The 26,970-nt window shown below is 41.6% G+C and overlaps 3 protein-coding genes across 4 annotated transcripts; 2 read left to right on the top strand and 1 right to left on the bottom strand.

Moving 5' to 3' along the window:
• The first annotated feature begins 3,677 nt into the window (after positions 1–3,677).
• On the top strand, positions 3,678–6,921 carry mboat4 (membrane bound O-acyltransferase domain containing 4). Its single transcript, XM_030737854.1, has 3 exons — positions 3,678–3,799; positions 4,372–4,596; positions 5,970–6,921. The coding sequence occupies exons 1-3, from the start codon at positions 3,678–3,680 to the stop codon at positions 6,919–6,921; spliced, it is 1,299 nt and encodes a 432-aa protein (XP_030593714.1).
• A 1,413-nt stretch (positions 6,922–8,334) lies between these two features.
• coq2 (coenzyme Q2 4-hydroxybenzoate polyprenyltransferase) lies at positions 8,335–12,454 on the bottom strand. 2 transcript variants are annotated; one of them, XM_030737856.1, is made up of 8 exons: positions 12,397–12,454; positions 11,769–12,102; positions 11,196–11,362; positions 10,792–10,913; positions 10,550–10,635; positions 10,308–10,441; positions 8,811–8,999; positions 8,335–8,587 (listed from the first exon to the last, which is right to left on the bottom strand). In XM_030737856.1, exons 2-8 carry the CDS (start codon positions 12,070–12,072, stop codon positions 8,471–8,473), a joined length of 1,119 nt encoding a protein of 372 aa, XP_030593716.1. In that variant the 5' UTR covers positions 12,073–12,102; positions 12,397–12,454; the 3' UTR covers positions 8,335–8,470. The 2 variants fall into 2 exon arrangements, with proteins under 2 accessions (XP_030593716.1, XP_030593715.1); XM_030737855.1 differs by having other exon boundaries at positions 12,381–12,449.
• A 2,205-nt stretch (positions 12,455–14,659) lies between these two features.
• LOC115786087 (zinc finger protein 462-like) lies at positions 14,660–26,966 on the top strand. Its single transcript, XM_030738118.1, has 11 exons — positions 14,660–14,766; positions 15,105–15,161; positions 15,276–20,191; positions 20,279–20,568; positions 20,721–20,839; positions 21,264–21,395; positions 21,510–21,753; positions 22,248–22,390; positions 22,490–22,713; positions 23,624–24,842; positions 25,715–26,966. The coding sequence occupies exons 2-11, from the start codon at positions 15,131–15,133 to the stop codon at positions 25,843–25,845; spliced, it is 7,449 nt and encodes a 2,482-aa protein (XP_030593978.1). The 5' UTR covers positions 14,660–14,766; positions 15,105–15,130; the 3' UTR covers positions 25,846–26,966.
• The last annotated feature ends 4 nt before the right edge of the window (positions 26,967–26,970 follow it).

The following is a 26,970-nucleotide window of genomic DNA, read 5'->3' as shown; positions in this document are numbered from 1 at the left end:
TGTTGCCTGCAGTAAGCTTCTCCTCGCTGAAACGTACATGGCAGCACGGCTTAGATTTGCAAGGTTGCATCTGAAGAAACCACAAGACTTCTGGAGCAATTTTCTCTGGACAGATGAGACCAAAGCGGAGATGTTTGGCCATGATGCACAGCGCCGCATTCGATGAAACTCACCCAGCAAAGAAGAGTGGGCCAAAATTCCTCTTACAGAAAACATTTCTCTTAAGTTATTGCTGCTTAAAGGTGCTTCTAGAAGAATAGAGTTCTGTGACAACTTCATCACATGACTATATATGATTTTGATTTAACTTGTACAATATTGTCTGCACCAAACCAAAGGAAATGTATTTTTCTAATAACAGGTTATTTGTAGTGTTGTAGTGTGTGAAAAATCATGGCACCTAGGGTGGAAGCAGTTGCAGATGTGGAAAAACAGAGGAGCTGTGAAAAGCGCACTCTCCATGGTTCTTGAGAAACCAGGAAACATCTGGATTTTTCTTTTCTTTTCCTTGATCTAAATAATATGAATGTACACTGATCAAGCATGACATTATGACCACCTATTATTATGTTGGTCCCCATTTTGCTGCCAAAGCAGCCCTGACCCATCTGCACCAAGATTTTAGCAACAGTTCCTTTAAATCCTCTGAGTTGCGAGGTGGGGCCTCCATGGATGGGATTGTTTGTCCAGCACATCCCACAGATGTTTGATTAGAGATCTGGGGGATTTGGAGGCCAAGTCAACACGTCAAACTCACTGTTGTGCTCCTCAAATCATTCCTGAACTATTTTTGCTTTATGGCAGGTCGCTTTATCCTGCTGAAAGAGGACACAGCCATCAGGGAATACAGTTTCCGTTAAAGGGTGCACCTGGTCTGCAACGACGCTGCAACGACCCAAGGTTTCCCAGCAGAACATTTCCCAAAGCATCACAGTGTCTCCGCTGGGGGCATCCTGGTGCCAGGTGTTCCCCAGGTAAGGGACACACATCAAATCAGAGCCTCGGAGTGCTCTGGTGCAAATCAAATGTTATGCTAATGTGCTGCTATAGTAACCTCATGTTCAATTCAATTGTGCTACATGTATGAGCAAAAATCTAGAAAAAAAACATTTGGCAGAAATTCAGATTTGCAAGCATATGATTAAAATGAATCAATTAATAATAAACAAAAACGATAACAGTTATCTGTGGTGCATTATATATTTTAGAAAAATAACTTTCTAGACTCAAAGTTCAGAAAGGGTTTAAACACCACTGGTGCATAGTCACAGGATGTTGTAGTGTTCATCAAGCAGAAACTTGTTTTTTTTTTGGCAACAACAAAGCCCATTTATGAAGGTGAGTCATTGTTTAATAATGCTGAGCAGCTACTTTATAGGTGAGCCGATCCCAGCTAAGAAAGAAGTGGGTTCATCCTGGGCAGGTAGGCAGTCTATCACAGGACTAACACGGAGATACAGACACCGTTAAAGTTCCCACCAAACACCAGACAAACACCCTCTCACACCTGCATCTACAGCCTCTTTGGACTGTGGGAGGGAACCGGAGTACCTGCAGGGAACCTGCGCAGGCACAGGGGGAACCTGAAAATTCAGTTTCAAGCCTTCTTGCCTTGAGGCTAAAGTCCTGACAGCTGCACCACTGCCCTCCCAGACCCTGACCCTAAAACTATAAACTAAAAACTGAGAAAGCTTTAATGATTATTTATATGTCTGTCATGTTGTTTTCTGGGCTAAATCTGGTGGTGCAGATGTGATTCAAACCTCACCTTGAACATTTTAGAAATTTGTACCATTTGAAAAGCAACTCCCTTTTCCTTCTATCATGCACTACAGAGCCAATGCTTTTAAAATACACCAATAATAACAATAAGGACACTGTGCTTCACATATCCTTGTGAATTAGTGTGCTCCATGAACACTGAAATGCTCACCACAGGAACTCTTTAATGATGCATCATCCTGTTAATAATGTAACCCCTTAGAAACCAAACACCAAAGCTCACAGGGGGAAAATGGTTTCTAGTCTCCTCTCTGTTGTTTGTCAGCACAACCGCTACACAATAGAGTGTCACTGAAACAATATTTGCATAGTATGGGTCTTAAGCACGGGACAAATAGTTTGTTTTTTATCACCAGATAGACTCACTGAGATAACATTACAGCTCATGGGTCTGTTTCCCTGTTACCTGAAGCAAAAAGGACTGTTCGTGCTCTGAAAATGAGGAACTGGTTTAAAACAATGTTCACAGCAGACCGAGGTGCCACTTGATGTGATGTTCATGGTATAAGTTCCTGCTCTCTTTTCTTTTGTGTCCTGGCCTGGCCCCTCTCTTTCTATTTTATTTTTTTTCCTGTCTCTCTGATGCAAAACTGCTAAATTGCTGTAGAGGTTACGACAGTTAAGGAACCACTGATTTGTTACGATACTTTAACTTGCCGAACACGTAACAGAGTTAACAAATGTGGAGCAGAGGAGTATTTTAACTTTATACCAAACCCTGTTACATTACCAGGAAACAATAATGATAATTTGGCAACCTGGTGCAACAACCTGGAGGTAAATGCTCTCAAAACAGTGGAGATGATGATGGACTTCAGGAAGAAAACTACACCATCATCCTGCCTGCCCAGTGGACACTGAAGTTTTTTTCCCAGGACCTAAAGTGGGAACTAAATATCAGCATTAAAAAGAAAAGCGCAGCAGAGGACCCCACTTCCTGTGGCAGCTGAAGAAATTCAACCTGCCAAAGTCTCCTATTGCTGAATCCATCCTCACCTCCTCCATCACCCTCTGGTTCACTGCTGCCACTTCCAAAGGCAAACTGCAGCGTGTCAGCTGTTCAGCTGAGAAGGTGATTGGCTGCAGTTTGCCCTCTCTCAGTGACCCCCTCTATCAGGACCCTGAGGTAGACACAAAGGATTAGTGCTGACCCCGTCCACCCCAGACATAAACTTCCTGAGTCACTCCACTCTGACAGGAGGCTCCAATACCTCACAGTAGGAATTATAATATAGAGCGAATAAACAAGAATAATAAACAGAAATCATAAAACTTGTGTCCTTAAAGAAAGCAACCAACTGAAGAAAGTTCACAGTGACATCTCTCCCCCTGCAGTGTTTCTCCTTCGCTGGTGAACTGGATGTTTGTTTTAAAGTAAATTCCAAAGGTTTACTCTTCATTGTTTGGGTACAAATGCCACAGACCTGCATAACTGTGTTTGACCCCTCGTTTTACCTTTAACCTTTCAGCCTCCGGCTTTGTTGTTTTGCACAGTGTCACATTAATACACCACCACATTTTATTTTTGGAACCAATCTGTTATTTCTGACATCCAGAAGAAATTTAGAATTAAATATAAAAAGTGCCACATATTTAAATCAGGCCTGTAAAACTACTGAAGGTAAAGGGAAGGCAGAAACCTTTCGGTTGCTACAGTTGCAGAAATATGGGTGGACAAGCTTTCTTGGACAAACAGTCCAAATATCAGCTCTGTTTGTGCAGACAAACAGAGCTGATAAGGGTAGACAAAAGAAATGACCGCTATAAAACTGCAATAGGAATTACTTACTAGCACAAATCAGAAGTGAAAATGCAAAGACGGTTACGCAGAAAAAGCAAAAATTTTACCCGCTTTTGATTGTAGCAGCATCAAACATCTGCTGCAGCCTGCAGACATGGGCTCAATCGGCTGGTTGTGGGAGCGACATCGTTTTTTAATGTATCAATGTTTTTCACTTCCATTTGCATTTTTATTTTATTTTCTCACAAAACGGGGACATCTCTCCTTGACATACAGGTATGTACAGTATAATTATAGTTTGTGAGTCATCTGGTTGATTGCATTATACGGTGCACTGTACTGCAAGTGCAATGAACTAGCAATATGTTTGGCAGCACTTCAGTGGGCACTGTAACAACTGCAAATACTATAAAATGGATCACATATTTGAGTAAATAAATTTGGTGTTTTGTCCTTTGTTTTTTGTTATTTTTTTTTGTTTAACTTCTTTGTAAAAGTGCATCCATATAGATTTATTATTATTTGTTTTTGGTCATGTGAATTTTAAATAATAGAAACTTTGCCGTCTGTCGACTGTTTTAGTTTTCTTCATTGCTTAAACTGCAGAATTTAAGTCCCAGTTATTTGTTTAGTTTCTGGTCAGAAAATGTGAGAAAATAGATTCTTGACATGAATTTTTTAAAAAGGCCGGCTAAAAGACGTTTAGTTTACAGTGATATCAATGAAAAGCAGTAGCTGAAGAACTGCTACCTGACAGAAAAAAAAAAAACTGGGGGTGTTTAGTATTAAAAACATGGGCTAACAGAGTCGCTGCAGCTTTAGTATTCACCGTGATCTCCTGTCTCCAGGTACCTGTTTGTTTCTGTTGGAGGAAGTGTCCTGGCAGTGGTCACGATGGGCGTCTACAGCATCCTCCTGTTCACCCCCACACTCGCCTTTTTTCTGCTCGTGCGCTCCGTGGATCCCAGCTGTATCCACACCTGGGCATTTGGTATCCAGATGTTGTGGCAAACCTTCTGGCATCTGCTTATACAGTACAGGGAATACTACCTGCACGAACCCGTCAGCATCAGGTACTAATCTGCTAGCCCTCCTTATGCAAATACTCACCAGGGCACAGATACACAACATGAGCCTGTTTGAAAGAAAAGTCGCTGTGTAAAATATAAATAAAGCAGCATGCAATGACTTGTAAATCATTTAAACTCCATATTCCATTGAACATAATACACATGAAACACATCACATGCTGAAGCTGTGAAAGTTTGTTGCTGTCTGAAAAATATAAGCTTGTCAGCAATATGTTTCTAATACAGAGGCATGAAAAGACTTAGGTAAATAATTATGACAGCATAAAAAGCTGAGTCTGGGTTTTCCCCTCTGTAACCAGATCCAGAAATGCTGCCACCTTGACTGATGTCCCGTGCTCAGAGAAATCAAACTTTTGGATGCCCTGTCCTCTGGGATAAAGTCCATGCAGTTTATTATTAGCACATATTTCAAAATCAATCATCCGTGATGGTACGGGGGCATTAATGTGGATGGTAACCTGTAAAAGCACAATTAATGTTCAACCATATCTAAACAAGTTTTGGAATAACAGACAATAGGTTTATCAAGAAAATGCCAAACTACATTCTACACATATAACAACAGGATGGCCTGCCTGCTTTCTAGACCGAACACCAACTGAAAATATCTGATGCAATATGAAATTAAAAATATGACAAAGTAGAACCTAAAATCTTCAGTTTAATTTATATAGCACAAATTCACAACATCATTCAACCCAAGACGCTTTATATTGTAAGGTAACGGCCCTACAGTATATTAGAGAGAAAAACCACAATCAGATGATTCCCTGTAAACAAGCGCTTGGTGACAGTGGGAAGGAAAAACTCCATTTTAACAGGAAGAAACCTCCAGCAGAACCAGGCTCAGGGAGGGGGGGGCAGTCATCTGCTGTGAGGGGGGGAGAGACAGGACAAAAGGCACACTGTGGAAGAGAGACAGATTAATAACAACTAGTGATTAATGCAGTGGTAAACATGTCCCTCACCACACTTTTCTGAAACCTCTCAAACTCATGTGTTTTTCACTAAAACAATCTCTGTTGCCCGGAGCGTTTAACCACATCACATGGTTCCATCAGCCTACTGAGATTGCGCTATAATCACAGCAAACTGTTTTCCAAGAACCTCTGTGCTGCTGCCTAACCTGTCAGGTGAGGATCCTGAGAATAAACTTTGCTGTGTGGTCACAGCTATTGTGATAAACAGACTGCAGTATGAGTGTTCTGTCAAGGCCACTGGGGGTGAACTCTGAACCTACTTTAACCTCAGATATGATTCTTAAGCTTGATGTAAAAACATGAAATGCATACATGTAAGCAGTTAAGGATGAAAAGCGGTCTATTTAATCACAGTAACCTCTCTTGCACTTTTAGATTGTTTTTGGCAGTGTCCACTTTGATGCTGCTCACTCAGAGAATCACCTCAGTGTCTCTGGACCTCCAGGAGAAGCGAGTTGTCCCGACATGCAGGGCGTCATCCAAAAGGAAGGCTTGCATCATGCTTCTCCCTCTTGTCAGCTATATCCTCAACTTTACCACGCTGCTCGGCGGTCCTCTGTGCTCCTACGGCCGATTCGTTTCCCTAATGGAGGGGATCGACCTCAGCTCTCCACCCAGTCCACTGGGTGTGGTTTTCCTAAAGCTGATCCAAGTGTTAATGCTGGAGTGGGTTAGGTTCTGTCTTGTCTATTTTCTGAAACATTATACCTGTGATACCAAATCTGGCATCTTCTATGGCATCCTGTGGCTCTGGGGTCTTGGACTGGTTTTAAGAATCCAGTATTACTCTCACTGGAGGATCAGTGAATGCCTCAGTAACGCAGCAGGGTTTGGCTTTTGGGAAAACTCATCAGGGGTCTCCTCCTCCGAATGGAACGGACTATCCGACGGGGATTTCTGGACCACTGAGGCGTCGATCAGGATGTCAGAGTTTGCTCGTCGCTGGAACGCCACAACGGCTTCGTGGCTGCGTAGACTGGTTTATGCGAGGTGCAAACACTTCCCACTGTTCGCCTGTTTCGGTTTTTCTCTGTGGTGGCACGGGTTACACTTGGGGCACTTTGTGGGGTTTTTCACCTGGGCAGCAACAGTGAAAGCAGACCATCATATACACAGGAACCTTTTCCAAAAACTGACACCAACACAGAGAAAAATCTACACTTTTTTAAGCTGGATAAATGCTCAAATGATTGTTACTTGCATTGTTATAGCAGTAGAATTTAGAAATATGACTGGTTTGAGACTTTTATCTAAAACATACATAGGTCTGGTTCCGCTTGTTAATATAATCCTGCTCTTTGTTTTAAAACTCAGTTCACTAGAATAGTGGCCAAAGAAAGAAATTATATTCAGGGCTTCAGGAATCTTAGATTGTTACACTATTTCTATGTTTCAGATGCAATTATGCAGTCATGTGAAAATCTAAGTGCACCCCTACTGCTTCCATATGAATTAAGAGGCTCATTTACTGATCATCTGCAAGTGTGAGCACCTCTCTAAAAGCGGTTTAGACAGTTTCCTAGTCGTCTGCATTCAGGTGTAACAGAGCTACATCTCAGAATCTACAGGCCTCTGCTGGCATGGTAAAGTTCATGACAGTATAATTAGAAAAAGACAGTTATGGCTTGTTTGGAAAAGTTGCCAGGAGAAAAACTCATCTTTTAAAAAAGAATAAGGCAGCTTAGGTTAGGCAAACGTTCATCTGAACAAATCACAAAACCAAACAGGAAATGTTTGGTCAAGATGCACAGCACCGTTTTCAGCAAAAACCAAACACAGGATACTGAGGACGCCTCACAGTCACTGAGTCAAACCTGAACGCCTCTGTATAGGAAATATTCTAGAGTCAAATATGAGAGCATCTGTACGACAGCTAAAGCTCGACCAAAATCAGGTCATGCAACGGGACAATGATCCATAACAGAACGCCCCAAAAAAAGCAACAAATCAAAGTGTTGCAATGGTTCAGTCGAAGTCCAGACTCAACCTGACTGAGATGCTGAGGCGGGACCTTAACAGAGCTCTGCATAAACAAATGCCTGCAAACATCAATGAGCTGAAGCAACTTTATAAAGTGCGGGCCAAAATTAAATAACTTATTGCCAATAAAAGTGATTCTGTGAGCTACTGAATCGCAGGAAGTGCTTAGTTTTTCAAAGCACTGTAACTAAATGATCTGGATCCAAAGATTAAAGAAACAATATTTAATATTTGGGGCAGAATTATTTATTCATCAAGTTCACTTTAAATGCATCAAGTGACATTTTCAATATTTGCGCTGAAATAACGGACACTGTGACGGGACAGAGCGGCTCGTGTCACAAAAGCACTAGAAAGAACCAGTAAACTCTGCAGGTCTGCATGTCTACTCTCACCAAACTCTCATATTTAATAACTGGCAGTGGTTTCTGACACACAAGCTCGAGCGCAGTGGGAGGAAGCTGCCTGCCCAGCATGAAAACAAAGAGCACCAAAGTAAACCAGTGACTCGTGAAGAATGTCGAGCAAAGACCCAGATATTTTTCGTTTTATGGACCAAAACGGAGAAATACGGCCACTGGTGTACAGTACATTCATCAGGTGGCAAATTAATCACACTGCCCCCTGGTGGTCAAAAAATGCTACTACATTTAGTGACATTTTTGATGACACCAGGTGATAATGTAACATATTTATTAAAAAAAAAAAAAAAAAAAAAAACTATTATAGATATTAAAAAAAAAACATTTAAAATCCAGTTGAATTAGATTTTTTTTAATATATCAGGGAAATAAACTAATTTCTTCATTTTGGGGGGTTAAAAACACACACAAATGTAACAAAATATTTTCCGCAGTGACTACATGAATGTTTCCTCATTTCCTAAAAGTCCATCTTCATTCTTTCCACAAATTCCCAGCAACAATACCCAAAAATAACAACAGTCCAAGGTTTTTGTTTGAAACAAATTTCTTCCAGCAGTCTTCTGGTTTGTTGATATCTAATGTGTAAATCTACGAGAGAAGAAAGGAAACATTTTAATGGCAAAGCCATTCTTGAAACATATGTTTGTTCAGTATTATAATCTGTGCCTCTTACTCACTTAAATGTTGTGTTAAAGTTGAACATTATTACCTAATTCTCCTTTTTTCTGCGACATATATTTAACTTTAAAATGCTGGAAGCTCATATTAAACACAGCCATGAGTGTGTGGCAAGAAGCACGTTGATCCTCACCTGGTGCGTCAGGTGCACTGCCACAGTGGTCAGTGCAGCATAATAAGGAAGGGTCTGTTCAGCATTGACCCCAGCTATGACCAGTCCTGACATCATGGCCACAGTGAAGCCACTCAGCCAAGGTTTGGTTTGCTCCTGGAACCTCAGTGCAGTAGATTTGACTCCTACCTTGATGTCATCGTCCTTATCCTGGTTATCACAGACAGAGCAACAGTCAATCAACATCCCTACTTTAAAAATGGGAGACATGATTCTACGTTCACATCAACAAAAACGGTAAACTACCATCCTCAGACTGCATTTATAAAATTTAATCTAATTCTTTACATCCTGAAGGCTACTGTTCACTTGCATTTTAAACAAACTCACAGTTTGCTTCAGTTTCCAGCCCTTTCTTCCTAAATTTAAGGATAGACACCAGCCACATTAGGTATACCTGTTCAACTGGGCAAAAATGCTGTACTGATGCCAGAGATTAGTCACGGGTCACTGGGTGCTGCTGCCAGCTAACAAAAACTGACTGAGGCTACAATTCACATGAATTCACCAAAAGTCTGATGGATGTGCTGCGACTGTGTGATGCTATCATGTCAATATGGACCTAAATCTCTGAGAACCATTTCCAGCACCTTGCTGAACGTATGCCACAAAGAATCAAAGCAGTTATGAAGACAAAGGGGACCCCTGGTACTAGCAAGGTGTACCTAATGAAGTGGCCAGTGAATGTAATTTCATCTAGAGTCCTTAGAAATGATTGGACATAAGTTCATCAATAGGAAAATTGGAAAAAATATTTGCTGCTGTGCCATAAATAGACATTACATAGTGTAACTATAATTTTTTGTAAATTTCCCAGTGATATGGTGGTTGGATCCTGCTGAGGCACCAACCTTTAGTTCTTAATTACTTTGCAGTCATGGGTAGAGAGTTTATACAAGCATAGCACTGATTACTCTCACCTGTTCATCACAACTGGCCCAATTAATGTATCACAGTGATCCTCACATCCACGCCTCGAGGGCCGGTGTCCTGCAGGTTTTAGATGTGTCCCTGATCCAACACACCTGAATCAAATGGCTGAATTACCTCCTCAGTATGCAGTCAAGTTCTCCAGAGTCCTGCTAATGACTTCTATGCGTGACTCAGGTGTGTTGAAGCAGAGACACATCTAAAACCTGCAGGACACTGGTTCTCGAGGTGTGGATGTGAGGATCCCTGATGCAGCAGTTTGTAAGTGTATCAATGCGTCACTGTTTCTATAACAGAAATTTCACTTTTAACCTGTCCTACATAACAGGAGTATGAGCAGACTAGGTAACCTCCTGCCCTCTTGTAATGTTAACCATTGAGCTGCTGTGTTGCTGGATCTGTAGTAAATTTGATCCTCTCTGTACATTATTACACACACAACATGACTAATCATAATAATTGAATGTAGACAGTGAGAATCGTTTAATAGGAACTAACTGGCAGGCTCTGTAGAGCCCACTACTTTACCTGATGAGCATATATTGTGTCATATATCAGCGTCCACATCACTCCTGAGAAGTACAGCGGGAGACACACGGACCAATCACAAGAGCCTTTAACGGCGGCCCAGCCGAGCAGAGCGCCCCAGTTGAAAGTGAGGCCTAAAGTGAGAGAAGGGAATGAACAAGAAACCAGCTTTAGCTTTGCTGATCTGAGAAATGTTAACTTTAGACAAAGAACACCACAGGATCATTTTATACTGCACATACCCAACACAAACTGTGGCCAATAAGTGATCCTCTTCATCAGGGGGTAGGTGATGACGAGAGATAATGAAGCAGCACCCAGCGCTATGCTGTGGAACATTGTGAACAAAGACTGTAAAATAACAGAGGGAATTAAAGCACCCAGAATTACCCCGTTCCATTGTTCCTGTCCCCTCTATTTTTATTTTGCTAACAAACTCAAATTAAGTCTCAACCCCTCTCTACATAAAACTGCTTCTGTGTACCTGTAATAGTTGAGACACAAAAGAACCCCAAGTGCAAGAGAGAGCTGCCCTCCCAGGAAGACCAGAGCCTGCATTCGAGAAACGTCTCCTGCTGCGATTGGTCGAGAGGCTGTACGGGACACCTGCACAAAAACGTCAACACTTTCTATTTATCAGAGCTGGGAATAAATAAGCAATGTGTACGTCTAGCTGTAATCCAGTTCAAGTTTAGTGTTTTTAAGTTTGAGCAGGTGAGTGACGATGATGCAGGTAAGAACAGGCTCATTTAACATAAGATTAAGCAAGGCTGGGCTGATTTCTGATGCCTGTCTGACACTGAGGTTGTATTTATTTCACTGCAAAGCAAAAAAACAAAACTGTGCCCAGTTATTTTTTGCATCCAGCTGTACACTAGTCTCATTTACTTTTTTGTCAAAGTCTTTGTCCCACATGTCATTGATGGTGCAGCCGGCTCCTCTCATCAGCAGAGCACCCGTACCAAAGAGTGTGAGCATGCCCAGATCTGGGAAGCATCCGGGGTTCGCAGCCAGAGCAATGCTCCATGTACAGGGGAGGTACAGCAGCCATGTCCCTACAATTAAGATACATTAAATTTCAAGTGAATTAAACAAGAAATGAACATATGAACAGAGAGAAAGAAAGGCAGCAAATAAAAAAGGTGGTGAAAGGTAAAAGGTGAACCTAATAAAATGGCAGGTGAGTGTATGTTTTAGACTGCTTACAACCAGAAAATTAAAAGGCTTGATACCAACTAACCCCACCCTTTAGGACATGGATAGAGGAACTCTGGAGGCACTAAAATTTACAGCAATATTTAGGAGAGCGGTTCAAACTGACATGAATAGCAGGACGATTGCATTATAACAAAAGGATCAATGTTATATGACCCACCATGTTTCTAATGCTATGGTTGGTCTGTGTAAGCATATGTTACATAGTTATTTAAACACAAAGCTTTGATGTTCATAAGCACAAACCTATAGGTTTGTCCAGCCTCATCAACCGGAGGAAAGGCTGAACATGTGCTGGTGCTGAATTTACAATAGTAGCAGCTGATAAACTGAACGATCTTCTCCCATTGTGCTGTGCTTCACGAAGCCTTACTGATGACCAGGTCACAGTTTGGTTCTTAGGCTTTCTCTTCCACACGCGGGAGTCTAAGTGGCGACCATCTCCAGTCCTCGTCCCTTCCTTTTGGATGAAGCAGGTGGAAAAACACTGATAACAAGCTCCATGGTGGATCCTCCTCAGAGTGTTCAAAGCTAGTTTGCCTGGGAGCATGGTGCCTCTCTGAAGTCATAAAGATCACCCCTAAACACACACAAACAAGAGTGTAACAACAGCTTTTTCACACTGACTTGCTACAACAGAATCAGAAAAATGTGAAACCTTTTGCTGTAACCGGCTGTTATGGCTGTTTATGTAAGACAGCTCGTCTTTAGATCAATTAGACACTGCACACACTTGCATGACAAACTGATGTTACAGTAGCACGGCTAAGCTACCACTGAAGGTATAATAAATGTTACCCACGCGCCTGCTAACTCTAGTGTGATATAACGCAAATCAAACTTGCACAATAAACTTACACAGGAGGGAAAATACCTCTGTAAAGGTGGCTGTCAGATCAGTGCTGCTCACACTTCCTTCTTTCTTCTTCGAGTCTTACAAGCAGGTTGGAGCATCAGCGCCCCCAAATGGTGTGGAGTATATATCTGATTATCCGTTCGATTTTTCATCAAAACAAGCAAATGAAAGAATAAAACCAGTAAGTGTGAGATACTAAAATAAAATTTGATGGAATTCATTTCTGTTGTTAATTTCCATTAGATAAAATTACATTTTTATCCCTTTTATCCGCTGTCGCTCCCCCTCCATCTCACCCTAGCATCCTCCTCTGTCACACCACAGCCCTCTGCATATCCTCCATATCCTCATTCATTACATCCACCAACTATTTTCCTGCTGCCAGGCAGCTCCATCTTCAACATCCTTTGTCCAGTATATTCACTATCACCCCTCTGCACATGTCCAAATCATCTCAGCCTTGCCTCTTTATCTTTGTCACTCTCTCCTTCAGCTTTCTTGTGTGGTGTCCATTGCTTAGGATGGTTGACCCCAGGTCTTTAAACTCATCTACCTTCACCACCTCTGCTCCTCGCAATCTTACTGTTACACCTGGCTCCCTCTCACTCACCCCCATGTATTCCACCCCACCCCCTTCTTTTAAGGAAAGTAGCAACCATAATTTTTGGTTAATAACAGCTGTTGGAAAAACTCTTTGACCAAGCTATGTAAGTCTCCTTCACTCATTTTGTTCCTGCCAATATACAAAACAGCTGTGGAGTATGTTGTCATTATATACTTGAAGTACTGTAAACTGAGCTGATCGATAAAGTTAATTCTGCTGGACCCAGAATTTTTAGCAGGAGAAACATTTCATCACTTATCTAAGCAACGTCTTCAGTCTCAGCTTTATAAACACTACAGTTGCATACTAACACCACCGCCTAACAATAAACCACAAGCTCCGTTTTTGTTCATTTGCAAATTGTCATGACAGTATAGACAAAATATGAGAAAAACTGAAAAGTGTAAGCAGCAGTAGCAGTGAGGTTAAATTACAGTATTGCACAATGTATTGCATATTGCAGTAAAGTGGTAATGCATGCCTGAGACAAAATTACCCAAACTGGAAGACAACAATGAGACCAGAAACAGTGCAATGTGGTTGATAAAGTGTTGCAGTTGAGGAGTCTAATGGCTTGATAATAGAAAGTGCTCTGAGTACTATTCATCATGAGTTTGGGAATAGCTGCATTCACAGCATTGTAAGATGGTGAAATATTTACTCCTAGGCTCCTCCTCAGTTCAGAGATGGTCATTTCTTTTTCACATAAACGGCCTCCTCAAGCTCAGACTAGGGTTCCTGCCTCTCCAGGATGTTCACATCCTCATCACTGAGGCCTGGCTCCTTTGAATAAATATTTATCCATACACCTGGGTTGTAGGTGTGAGGCTTCGAAAAGCTGCAAAAACGTGACATATCTGTACACTTTATGAGGTTTATAAAGTGACTTTTTCTCGTATATTTTTTAGCCCTCTTCTGGTTTTGAAAGCCAAAGTCCCTCTACAAAAGTTTCCAACAGTAAAAATTTCTGTGGACTACTGAGGTGCTTTTTGGTAAATCTAAGGTTAGACTTTAAGCATTTTTTCTGTGACCTGTGCAGCTCAGGAAGGCTCGGCACTGCAAACACGTGACCAACTGCCTACAATAGAAACCAAGCCTATTAAAAGAGAGAGATAGAGAGCGAGAGAGAGCTGTCCGTTATAGAATTTTAATTACAATAGAAAACCATTCATCCACTGTGCGGTGCCATGTAACAATTGGAGGATTTGTTACCAGTTATTGTATATACTAATACTCATGTTAAGTTCCATTAAAAGCATAAAACAACATCGCCACAAAAATAAGAAAGACTTAAAAGGAGGGGGGGGGGGGGGGGGGGGGGGGCTTGGTGTTAAAGCGTGAACCTACGTATTTCCGGTTATAGTTTTCCCAGATTTCACAATAAAGGCCGTTTTCCGCCCCTCAATAACTTCAAACATTAAAACGAACCGATTAAACTGGGCGTGAAAGTTAGAAAATCTCCACTCTTTCGTGAAGATTACCAAGTAAAATACATACACATTTTTTGTAAAATTAATAAAAAAATATGGTCAAGAAAGCCTGGTTTGTGTTCATTTAAAAATTCTGCAATTACTTAAACCGCGGAGGACCTCTAAGTCATTTTATTTTGAAGGTTCGGTGAGTTTCGACGGAAGTGAGGATGTTTTGTTGCGGTGGCGGAAGCAGAGGCCAGGGAGAGTCGCACTCGCGGGAAAAATGGCGGAAACGTGTGCAGTGTTCGTACCATTACCAGCAGCAGTTCAAAACAGTGCGTCTTAAGCCTTGGCCCGTCTTCGTGTGCATACGTGAGTAAAAACGTTGTGTGTATCGAGCATTTTAGCGAGTTGCACTTCTCTGCATTTGGTTAAAATAGGTCGGGTCTGTGTGTATTCAGCTGGATTCGTTTTACGTCTCTTTCCTGTTGAATATGCCCCACTTAAAGTTAAATACAGATACTGAGTTCTTTGTGTAGCCGTTGTTTAGTTTATTTAACGCTAATACTCGTAAAGAGTAGCATATCTATATTTTTCTTAAAGTTTCCTCTTGTGCATTTAACTTAATCACAGGTTTCTAAGTAGTGCCTGAATATGGGGTGCTGCTTTTGTGTATTAAGCAAAACAATAATCTGTTTTCAAATCTCTAGGTGTGTCACTTTACGTGTAAGGCTCTATGTTAAAAGAGGAATGCAAGATGCAAAACGGTATGTATTACAGAGAATAAACTCACAAGTATTGTTTCAACTGCAGTTACTTGAATGAAGTTGAGAATAGATACTGATCTATACTGGTCTGTTGCCTGCCCCCCACCCCCTCAGATACAGTGCAGTGCTCCACCTCTGGCCACATCAAGCAAGTCATCAGCCAAGCGGTTGCTCAAGAAACCCCAGCCAAGGCTTTCCATTGTAGTCAGTGTGTACTGATCTTCAAATCCAAGGTGTACCTTTTTGAACACCTCAACAAGGTGCATGGCCTTGATACAGAAACTTCGCTCAGAGAGGCTGGTTTATGCTCTGTGACTAACAAAGCTGGCACAGAGAACAGCAGCGGCAGTTCAGGGGATAATTTTAAGTGCCAGCACTGTGATTTTAAAGCTTATAGTTGGGACAGTTTAAGTGAACATGAGGAACTGTGTCAGAAAACTTCAGAAAATCTGAACGTGTCGGGAAGTCTCATCATTTCAGAAAACCTCGACACCACTTTAAGCGTCATTACAACAAGCCAGAACAGTGAAGCTGCAGGAGCATCTGAGAGTCCATCAGATCTTTCAGATATTTCTACCTCAGAAACTAAATGCACGTCAAAGGACCTGAAAACCTACAAGAGGCCCTTGCAAACCATTACCAAGTATTTCTCAGTATCATCTGGATCAAATACAAAAGCTGCTGCAAAATTAGCTGATGGCACCAGAGGAACTCTAATTTTGCAAGAATCTCCATCAAGCTCCTGCAGCAGTGGTGGTGTGTTTAAAGTCACAGCAAAGTCTGTGATAGATATCACTGCAAGCAAGTCATACCATTTTTTGCACAGTCACTTGACAACTGATCTGATGCCGTCAAAACCTCAGGAACAATTCAAAGAAACCGTTCCTGCCGGTGCTGTTAAGAGGTCCAGTATTGATATTTCAAAAAGTCATCCTGCTAAAAAAGCCAAGTTGGATGACGAAGAGACGCTCATGGAAAAAGAAAATGAAAGTAGACAGCAGTCATCAAGCAGCAATGAGTTTTCATTTGAAGTCAGCGAGGACGAAGAGGACGCAGAAGCGCCAAAAGTGTATTCTTGTAAACACTGTGACTACAGTGATGTGGGAATCAGGCGGGTTTCTGCCCATTATCAGAACGAACACCCTTACATCAGATACAGTTCTGTCTACATTCAGGACTCGAGTGATCAGAGTGCCACCTTCCGTTGCCTCGAGTGTCCAGTTGAGTTTTTAAGCACAGCGGACCTCAAAAGGCACTACATGGAAAATCACCCAGAGGCCCCGGATGTAATTACGATGAAATCATATGAGCTCAGTTTGGTTTTCAGATGCTTCATTTGTACATTTACTACCAATGTATTGAAGTCCCTGAAAGAACATTATAAAGCAAAGCATGCTACATATGAGGTGGAAAATTCTTTATTGTTCTGCAGATATTCAATGACTGAGTGCCCGGAGGAATCGTCTCGGCCGAGTCCAGAAAGATCGGGAGAAATTCCTCCTGAGCATACCCATGCAGCCCAGAATCCCACAGACGTGGCCTTGTATAAATGCAAGAAGTGCACATTTAGTCACAAGTCAGTTGTTGTTATGCACGTTCACTACCAAAAATGGCACCCAGATGAGGCTATCACAATAGATAAAATCAAGCAGTCAGCTTGTGTCACATCACGTGCAGCACCAGAAATGAGGCCTGAGAAGTATCAAGATTCTTTGACTCCAGTAGATCCTTCAGAGATCACACCAGAAGCTTCTATGAATCATTCAGAGTTTTCCCAAACTGAGAAAGGGGAATCTGTGGAGTCGCCAACCAGATGCAATAATCAAATCACTACCAGACTCGCCAATTTGTCATCCAGTTCCCCAAATGAAATGTTTTACTGCCAGTTCTGCAGTTATACAAGTACCAAGATTAAGAGTATTCTTGGGCATCACAATGCAAAACATTCTATGGATGCACCAATAGATACTAGTGATGTCCTGTGGTACAGTGTGGAGATGCAGAAAAAGAAACTTCAGAGTGAAGCTAATATGTCAAAAAGTACTTCATGTTCTCAATTGGAAACCAATAAACAAGTGAAGATGTGCAGGGAAACTGAAATTCAGCATGAGGAAGATCATGCAGCAGACGCCTCAGAGACAGGATTTTACCCGTGTCCAGAAAACTTGTTTTACTGCCAAAAATGCAACTTCGCAAATCCAACTGTAAAAGGAGTAATTAACCATCAGGCTAAGATTCATCGAAAGTGTAATTCTGGCAGTAAATGTGTTCTTGAACATACAGCTTTAGTTCGTGATGAAATCAGAAAAGCAAAATCGAATGCAATGGATTCCTCTTCTCGTCTACCTCTTCCTATCATGAATGAAGGCGATGAAAACGCGTTTTTCTGCCACTTTTGTAACTACAGACATAGTACTTTGGACCAGGTAATGCGCCATTACTTAAAAGTACACCACGGCTTTAAGGTTAACCCTTCAGACGTCCTTCTGCACACTTCTAAGATCCTTGATCAGACACAGAAATCTTCTCTAAAATCAACGCGAAATCAAGAAGTTGCTCAGGAACCGCTGAAGAAAATGGATAAGAAAAAGAAAAAATTAAAGAAGCTTGCAAAGTCTTTGTTAATTTCAGCACCACCCCCAGCAACAGCCCCACAAACACAGCGGTCCCTTAAGTGTTACAGATGCACGTACAGTACTGAACAGGTATATGCTTTGAAGACGCACATCAGGAAAACCCACCAAGTAAAACGTACGGTCACAGATCTTTTAAGATTGTGTTTTAGACAAGGAGCATTAGAGCCAGGCTATCATTGTGAGTTTTGTACTTTCAAGCATGAAAAAGCAGCGGCGGTTTATGAGCACTACCAGGAACACCACTCGGGACGTGTGCCCGGCCTTGAGTATGTAAGTACTCGGCTGTACGTTGGTCCTGGAGTAGTCCTTTCTGAAAAGAAGAAGCTTAAACAAAAGCGGAGTGGAGGAGATGGCACCAGTAAAAGATTGCTATTTCAGAGATCTGGACAAAATGAAACTGGGTTATCATGCAGGAAATGCTCTTTTAAAAGTAACTCTTTGTCAGATCTGGCACACCATTACCGGGCTGTTCATCCTTTGGGAGCAAAACAGGACTGCGTGGGACTTAATACCAAGAAGGCAAGCACAAGCTGGCGGGTGAAAGACCACAGTGAGCCACCCGACTCATTTAAGTCCTGCCAAGTGCCTGTTAAATTCGATAAGTCACAGGATGAAGCAGAAGCATCTTCCATAGCATACAAGTGCCCTCATTGCTCTATGAATTTTACTACCCAGCACGGTCTCCACGTTCACTACGGAATGAAACACCCGGAAACTTTAATTGGAAAATTAGAGCAGCAAAAACCACAAAAGCAACTTCAAAAACGTCTGCACGTCTTTAAGTGTCCGTATTGCACCTACGTCAATACCGTTTATCAGGGCGTTCTCACTCACTGCCAGATGAAGCATCCTGACGCTCCATCCAGGGCGGACAGCCTTCACGTGGATATGACGCATGTCCAGAATTTGGATGATGCCCGGAAAAGCAGTAGACCCGGTGAGAGCTTGAAATTTAGTGGGCACATGTGTAAAACCTGCCCACAAATCTGTGCAACGCTGGACAAACTGAACAATCACTGCGAGCAGGACCACAACAGACTGGAGAGTGGAGCAAGCACTTCACAAAGCACAGTCAAACCGACTCCTAAGCCGTTAACTAAAAGGACAATGCTGCTATCTAAGGTCCACAGCATGCATGGATCTATATCAAAGGCTTCATTTTTAAGCAAGAAAATATATGCTTCGATTAGCTGCCAGCTCTGTTCTTACACCTGCACCACCAAATTTGCACTTGGTCGACACTTGCTTGCTACCCACAAACATGCTATTTCAAAGGATTGTGTATACAAGTGTGTCCTGTGTTCCAATGTTTATTTCAGGAGAAAGCATCTTGCAGGTCACTATGCTGTGACACATGGAAAGGAGGCTTATTTAAAATACTACGTACCCGTATACAAACAGAAGCCTTCTGAAGTCTCATCAACTCGGCACCAAGCAAATGCCACTGAGTCGTTTAAGTCTAGCATAACAGCAGAAGATAGCTTTTTAGTCTACAGGTGTCCAAAGTGTCCATATGTGAATGCTAGCTACCATGGAACCCTCACTCACTGCCAAATGAAGCATCCAGCAATTGTAGTCAGAGCAGATGAGCTTGAAACAGGTGAAGTCCTTGCATCCAACATGGTCGGGTGTAGTTTAGGAAAAGGTTCAAATCAGAGAGGCTACACGTGTAAGAAATGTGCACAAATCCATGCATCATTGACAAAACTGAATGCCCACTGTAAGAGGGATCACAGTGAGACGGAAGTGTCTGAGCATTCAGCCGAAACTGAAAACCAGCCAGCTCACACATCTCAGGGCTCAGCGCAGGAGGATGAAGCAGAAGAAGTAAGCGTTGCGGAAACCAGACAGGCTCCACATGTGAAGACTCCTGAGACGTGTCGGTCCATCCCGCTGGCAGTCTGGAGCAACAAAACGTTGTACAAGTGCCAGATGTGCACCTATAAAGGACTGTATCGAAAATACCTCCAGTGTCACTACAAAAATACTCACAAATTGGATGCAGTCAGTGCACACAAGCTGCTTGAGAAATATAACAAGCGTAAATGGAATTTTCCCCGCAGCCTTCCTAAATCAGAGGACAAAACAAATGTCAAATGTTTAAAGTGTCCAAATGTAACGTTTGACTCATCTCAGCTGCTCATTGACCACTATAGTACATTTCACCGCTCAGAGTGGAAATTGGACTTCACTGTGTTGTCACTGGGATCAGAGAAAAAGAAAACCACGGGTGTTTACAAATGTATCCACTGCAAGACCCAGTTAAATGGAATTAGAAAGATGTGCTATCACATGGATCGCCACAGAGCACGGACAATGGAGATGGCCAAGGCTGCGCAGAGAAAGGCATCATCGCTTGTCATTAGCGCTACACCAGAGCAAGAATCCAGTGAGGTAAGTTGACTCTGCAGGAATCCCCGTTTACACTCTTTGCCTTTTGTGTTGCTCTTGTTGTTTGACCATTACTGTGATCATTTCCAGCCCTGCAGGCCAGATGAAATGCCCGCGTTACAAAATGTGGAGGAGGTTAACCAGTGGAACGGGACGCCTGTACAGAGCGCTGTTGTACCAACAAGTCCTCCACAGTTGCCATCAAAAGTCTCTGATGTACAGCAGCCGGAGCTGGAATCAAACAGCCACAAACACACGTGTAAACAGTGCGGCCGGATGTTCATGTCACTGAAAGGTTTGCGCTCCCATGAGCACAGCCACGCGGCCCTGGCAGCCATCAAGAAACTACACAATCTCCCCACGTCTGCATTAAAACACAAGTAAGAACAAACTTTGGACCCTTTTTTTTTTTTTTATAAATATAGAATTTTGTCTCCTTTATTTGTTAGAACAAATTTTCATGTCCATAGCCCCTAAGGTGTAGTGTTTGTGGTTATTGATTGTGCACATATGTTTTGTGTTACCTCACCAGCATCAGCAAATATGTCATCCACAAATCTGGGACTGTGAAACCTTTCCTGTGTAGTTGCTGTACCTATCGGACGACAGTCTTTGGCCTCTGGAGGAGTCATTTTATGAAAAAGCATCAAGGTGAGAAACTCAATTATGACATCATCAGTGATATCATGGGATCCTTGTGTGTTAATTCGTTATGTGATCCTCTCCTGGTGTTTTATATACAGTGCCAGCTGATGGAAACAAATAAAATGCTGGGACTTTTTATCCCTCTCTATTCCCTCTTCACTCTCTTGACTTTGACGTATTGTCATATCAAATCACTAGAATTTAAAAACTCGATTACTTTAATTAAAATAAGATGTTGCAGTTACATTATTATCTCTGAACCTGTAACTGTTCAGACTGGGATCGTTTCTGTAAACGTAACAACTGTTGGCTTAGTTTTAAGGACAGTCTTAAAACCAGCCGCTCAGCATCTCACAGATTTGGGGTTTGAGATATTTAGTGTGGGTTTTCTGTCTTTTATTTTGTGGTTATTCTGTTGCTGAATGCCTAGATCTCATTATGGATGCTGTTGAGACTGAAGATAAAGTTGAGGAGAGTGATGAGAGGGCTGACAAGGAGTCGAATTCATCAGAGAAAATCAATAGTTTGCCTGAATTTGATGAAGAACCTGAACTGGTTGAAAGTAAGTCATCTCTCTCACGTTTATTTTTTTTTTTTAAGTCTTGATATTTTTACATTAAACATTTTTTGTTTTTGTACAAATACTAACAGACTGCGGTTCTTTGAACTTTGACAGGATCTCTGTACTTGGAGCCCCCGGATGTGCAGCGCCAGTTAAACCACTACACCATGATGGCACAGAGTAGCGCCAAATCCAAAGTGAATGTGCAAGAGTCAAAATTACCCGAGAACAGCGTGCTTCACTGTGAGCTCTGCAATTTCAGCACTGGACACCTGTCTAGTATCAGGCGGCACTACCTAAACCGGCACGGAAAGAAAATCCTCAGATGTAAAGACTGCAGCTTTTTCACAGGTTTAAGGTGAGCTGCAGCAACAGTTTGTGTTTTTGTGTATACAAAAGAAAACAGACACACAAATGATTTTCTGGGAACTGAAAACTTTTACTGTCAGTATTCAGTTTTCTCACTGTGGTTTTAAATGTTGTGTTGAAGTATCTGTCTAGTATGATTTAACTACTTTAACGTCACAGACGTGCAGACTTACTAGTTTCTGCAGTAAGGTGACATAATGCTTTCCTGGTTTGATCCCAGAAGGAGGCATGCACCCCTTTGGGGTTGCACCAGGAAAGGAATCTGGTATAAAAATGTGCAAATTAAGTATCTGCTGTTGCAACCCCTTGTGAATAAAGCAGCAGTTGAAAGAAGCTTCTTTTATTCAAATTTAGAGATTGTTATTCATTCATTTTGGATGTGTGGAAATAAATCGAGAATTTTATGAGGTTTTTGTCTTGATGAATAATGTGTAACACCTACAAGTTTACAATCTCATCGCTGATTTCTCCTGTCGTCTTTAGGAAAACTCTGGAAATGCACATGGAGACAGGTCACTCTACCTGCCAGTCAGAACCTACTCATCAGAAGGATCTCCGCTGCCCTTTCTGCCTCTACCAAACTAAGAACAAGAACAACATGATTGATCACATTGTCTTGCATCGTGGTATGTTGGCGCCATTGCAGGATTAGTAGGAGAGTGTCCCCGTTCTCCCAAATCCCAGTCCGTCATGCAAACATTCACCTTTTCCCTTTTTGTTTTCAGAGGAGCGTGTTGTGCCAATAGAGGTGCGTCGCCCAAAACTGTCACGTTACCTTCGAGGGATCGTATTCCGCTGTCACAAATGCACTTTCACAAGTGGCAGCCCAGAAAACCTGCGTTTTCACATGATGAGGCACGATGACATCAAACCCTACAAGTGTCGGCTGTGCTACTTCGACTGCACCCGGCTGAGTGACTTGGAGGCACACCTGAGTGATAAGCATCAGGTGAGGATTTCTCTCCAAGTTCTGTCTGCATCACTGGAATTCCTGTAGGCCTGGAAAAATGAGTTATTCTCTTTGACTGACCTTTGAAAAACCAGCAAACACTGATGGACAGTGTTTTACTGGCAGTTAAGTTTGTTTTACACCACAAAGATTTGAGGAAGCAGCTGTTAGAATCCCATCTCACATTTCCAGATGTCAACAACTCTGCATTGTTGAAGGGAGTAACTGACATCAGTGTTGTTGCGTCGGATCATCAAAGCCAGTGGGATCACACATCCTAAAAATATGAGTAAATGAATTCATAAAGGTTGATGCATTTTTAATGTCAAACACACATCATGTTTAGTACCGCCATGTATAGAAGTAGTATTATCAGATACTGCTGGGGTGACGTTGGAGCTGTTTTCCCGCAGACTTCTGTAGGACTGGGAGTGTTTTTGCAACCACAGCTCTCACCTTCATGTAGCTGTGAGGCACTTCTACAGACGCTAAATCCATGTTTCATACTGTCCATGGTTTAAACTCGTGGTGTTAGCACCAGTGCCTCTGCCTTAGTGTCTCGGTGTGAAGCAGTCCACACGTTGACAGTTGACACGTTGAACCACACATTATGCAGCCAAAGTTGGGGTAATAATGTAGTTGGTAAAATGATGGCTGGCAGAACCTGTGGCTTTTATCTAAGTCAGTGGTTTCGACTTTGGGATTTTTATGATACCACATGGAACTGGTTCTAGATTGTTGACTGTTACCAAACTGGTTATTGTGTGTCATAACTTGGACCTGGATTCCATCGTTTAAAACGTATTTCTGAAGTCTCGAAAGGGTTTGAGATCCCCTGTAAAAGCTTCCTGTGGTAGAAATGGGCTTTAAAAGTAATGGCAAGTTTGATCTTTTTTTTTTTTTTCCCCAGGTTGTGAGGAATCATGAGCTTGTGGGTCAGGTGAGCCTTGATCAGCTGGAGGCAAAGGTCGGTGGGGCGTCAGAAGCAGAAGAGGAGCACTTATCTAACATGGAGCAGCTCGTCAGGGAGGATGTAGAAATGTTTGAGTTTTTTACAGACTGTGATGAAGTTCCACAGGCTGAGAACCCAGAAGATGACACCACAGAGAAAACTGGACTCCAGATCCAGGAAGCATGTGGGATGCGAGACCAGGAAGGGAATGAAGAAAGTCCTGGTGAGAGTTCTGAATTAGACATTCAACAAGAGAATGCAAAAGCAAACACTACTGTCCAGCAAGACCTGCAAAAAAGAGAGACTGCAAGAGAAGAGGAGACGGGAAATGTGGAACAAAGTGTTGCAGAAATGAAGATTACAGAGTCTCAGTTTAAGGATTGTAACGGTCCAGACGAAGAGAGGCAGACAAATGAAAACCAAGCCCAACCCAAACTCCTAGACTGTGAGGACAAAGAACAAAAAGACACGGGAAAAGATCCGAAAGGGGCTGAAAATACACCAGCCCAAAAACAAGACGTTAAAGCACTTGAACATAAAACACTGAACATCGAGGCGAGGGTCGAAGACGACATAGTGCGTCATATCTTACAGTTGGACGATGATGGCAGCAAGATGCATAACAAGGCAGATCAGGACAGAACGGTGAAGACCGAGAAGGGCGTTGAGACTAGTGATCCAAGTGATCTTCCACTAGCTAAAGAAAGCAGCTTCGCTCTGTCCCACAATCAGAAAAGCCATGCTAATAATACACAGGCAGATTCAGCCTTAACAAAGATAAACAGTACACATGTAAATAACACAAGGGCAAAAGAGAGTTTCAGAATTGAAAGGCATATGTTAACGCTTCCACCCAATTATGCACGACTTAAGATGATCAGCGGGGATGTTTTAGGTGTCTCATTTGCAAAATTCAAACGGGAGCAAGTGCACGCTAAGGAAAGCAGTGAACGGGAACCCGAGCCTTGTAGAGAAATGCCAGTACTCGAGAAGGAATGTCTCAAGAAGGAAGTGCACCCTCCTGGATGCTTCAAGGAGGAAGAAGAGAAAGATCCTCTTGAGCAGAAGCAGAGCAAAGAGTCTGAGATGGCTACAGAAGACGAGAACCAACTCAAAGATGAGAGGTTTGAGGACCAAGACGGGATGAAGGAAGGTGATTTTCTGCAAGAGCGTAAAGGTTAGTAGAAATTATAACTGAATGTAGATATTAGTTTCTGTGCATCTTTGTAAGCAGTGTTTTGACACAATCTGTCTCACGTATTCCTGCTCCATTGTTTAAGATACAGGCCCCTAGATGAAGCCTTTAAATTCCCTTATTTTAGACAAACTTAATGGTAACGATTTTTTTTTTTGTTAATTTTCCCTTTATGCCAATTGTTCATTCAGAAATACTTTATAATTAAACTGTTTCAAAGCTTTTCGTGAGACCTTTTTTTATTTCACCAGCACAAAATTTATATCGGCCGCTGACTTTGGTAAATGCCAATATTGGCCAATACCAATGATACAGCCATGAAAATAAAAGCACACCCTCTATCAATGCTAAGGGTTTATATATCAGGACATAGTTAAAAATAAATCACCTGGTCCTTAGCAGGTCTTAAAACGGGGTGAATGCAGCCTAAGATGAACTACAAAACATATTACACTGTCATTATTCATTCAGCTAAAATCGAGCTGAAGTGCAGAAGCAGTGTGTGAAAAACTAAGCACTCCCTCACTGCTTCCATGGGAATTAAGAGGCCATTTGATTTTCTGATCATCAGCATGTGACAAGTGATAAAAGCTGTGAATTCCAGATATTTTCCGGATGCAGGATATTTTTTTTATGGATCTCTTTCTTTAGTATATTTGAAGTTTTTCGTGTCATCTTAGGGAAATAAATTCTAATGATACTTTGTCACCATTTTCTGACATTTTGTGGAGTGTTTTGCAATAAATGTAGGTTAGTCTTGGGTTGTAATTAAAGATTTAGTTTTTTTTTTTTTTTTGAGGAATCCTGGGCAACGCGAGCCTGTCGTGATTTTAAACGTGTTTCCCCTCCCTCAGATACAGTGACACCAGGAGCTGCTGAAGTCCTGCGCGCCTCAGAGCACAAACGATTTACTTGTGAGTTCTGTGGAAGAAACCTCGAGAACAGCTCTGAACTGAAGCGTCACGTCATGCGGCATGGAATATAATCTTTTTTTTATTATTATTATTATTATTATTTTTATTTTATTTTTGTGGAAAGCCCCTTCCAGTGCTGACTTATACCTTTTATATGTTGTTTTGATTAATAGCCTGATACCCGTATGGTTACATATTAATGTTTCCCTTTTTTTTTTTTGGTATATTTTTAAACCATTTCTTATTACAGGCTTTTATGGTAAACCTGTTAAACATAGAAGTGAAATTGGTGTGATTCAGTAAATAAAACTCTGAACCAAGATGGTGAATGTATGATGTTTGACACACTGTATTTTGATAAGATCTTATTTGGATCTGGCTTGTTTAGAAACACTAACGGATGTCCGTGACCAGCTGTCATTCAAAGAGAATTTTTATTCCTGTAGTTTGTGCAGGGAGGTATTATTTACAAGAAGTTATTGCTGTAAAACCTGCAGAAACCTCGACACTGTGAACACATTTTACATTAAAACGTTTACATCGTTTTGAATATCAAGAACTGAAAAAAACTTGAATACCAGGAAGTGTGGTAAAGGCTTGTGCTGCCTTCAGGTGCTGTTGGGTATTTCAACACACCGTATTTTATACTTTGCAACCAAATAGCAAATAGTTGATAATACGATGACGGTATTTAGTTTGGTATTCCATGTCAACAATAAGCTTTTGTTCTTTTACATTTCAATCTTTTGATTATACTTCAGTTTATTTTAAATTTAAAGTGTTTGCAGCACCTGATGTGTATTTTTCTCCAATGTGCACTAGCTTAGTTACCACAGAGTGTGTTCTATGAAAGTGTTTTAGTTCATTTTATTATTTCAGTACATTTCACTGGGGAAAAATACAGTACATCTGAAGACACAGGCACATGGACAGAACAGTCACAAATGAACGGTGGGGGCAATATTATAAATATATATGGGTTTGTGTGTTTTTCTGATTAATTTCTTGAATAATATGGACATCTATGGGAGATCAGAATACTGGATTATTAAGTGTTTAATGTTTTCAGGTCTACACAGGCCACATGTATTCATATCCTTGTATTACAAAACATGGCTGCTCTGTATTCAAAGGTTGTTGCACTCAAGCCAAAATTAAAACTAACAAAATGCAGTCTGGTTACACCAATAAAGAGT

This window comes from Archocentrus centrarchus, chromosome 9 (genome assembly GCF_007364275.1).
Source record: "Archocentrus centrarchus isolate MPI-CPG fArcCen1 chromosome 9, fArcCen1, whole genome shotgun sequence".
In the NCBI taxonomy this organism is placed as follows: domain Eukaryota; kingdom Metazoa; phylum Chordata; class Actinopteri; order Cichliformes; family Cichlidae; genus Archocentrus; species Archocentrus centrarchus.
This window is presented reverse-complemented; position numbering and strand designations above follow the sequence as displayed.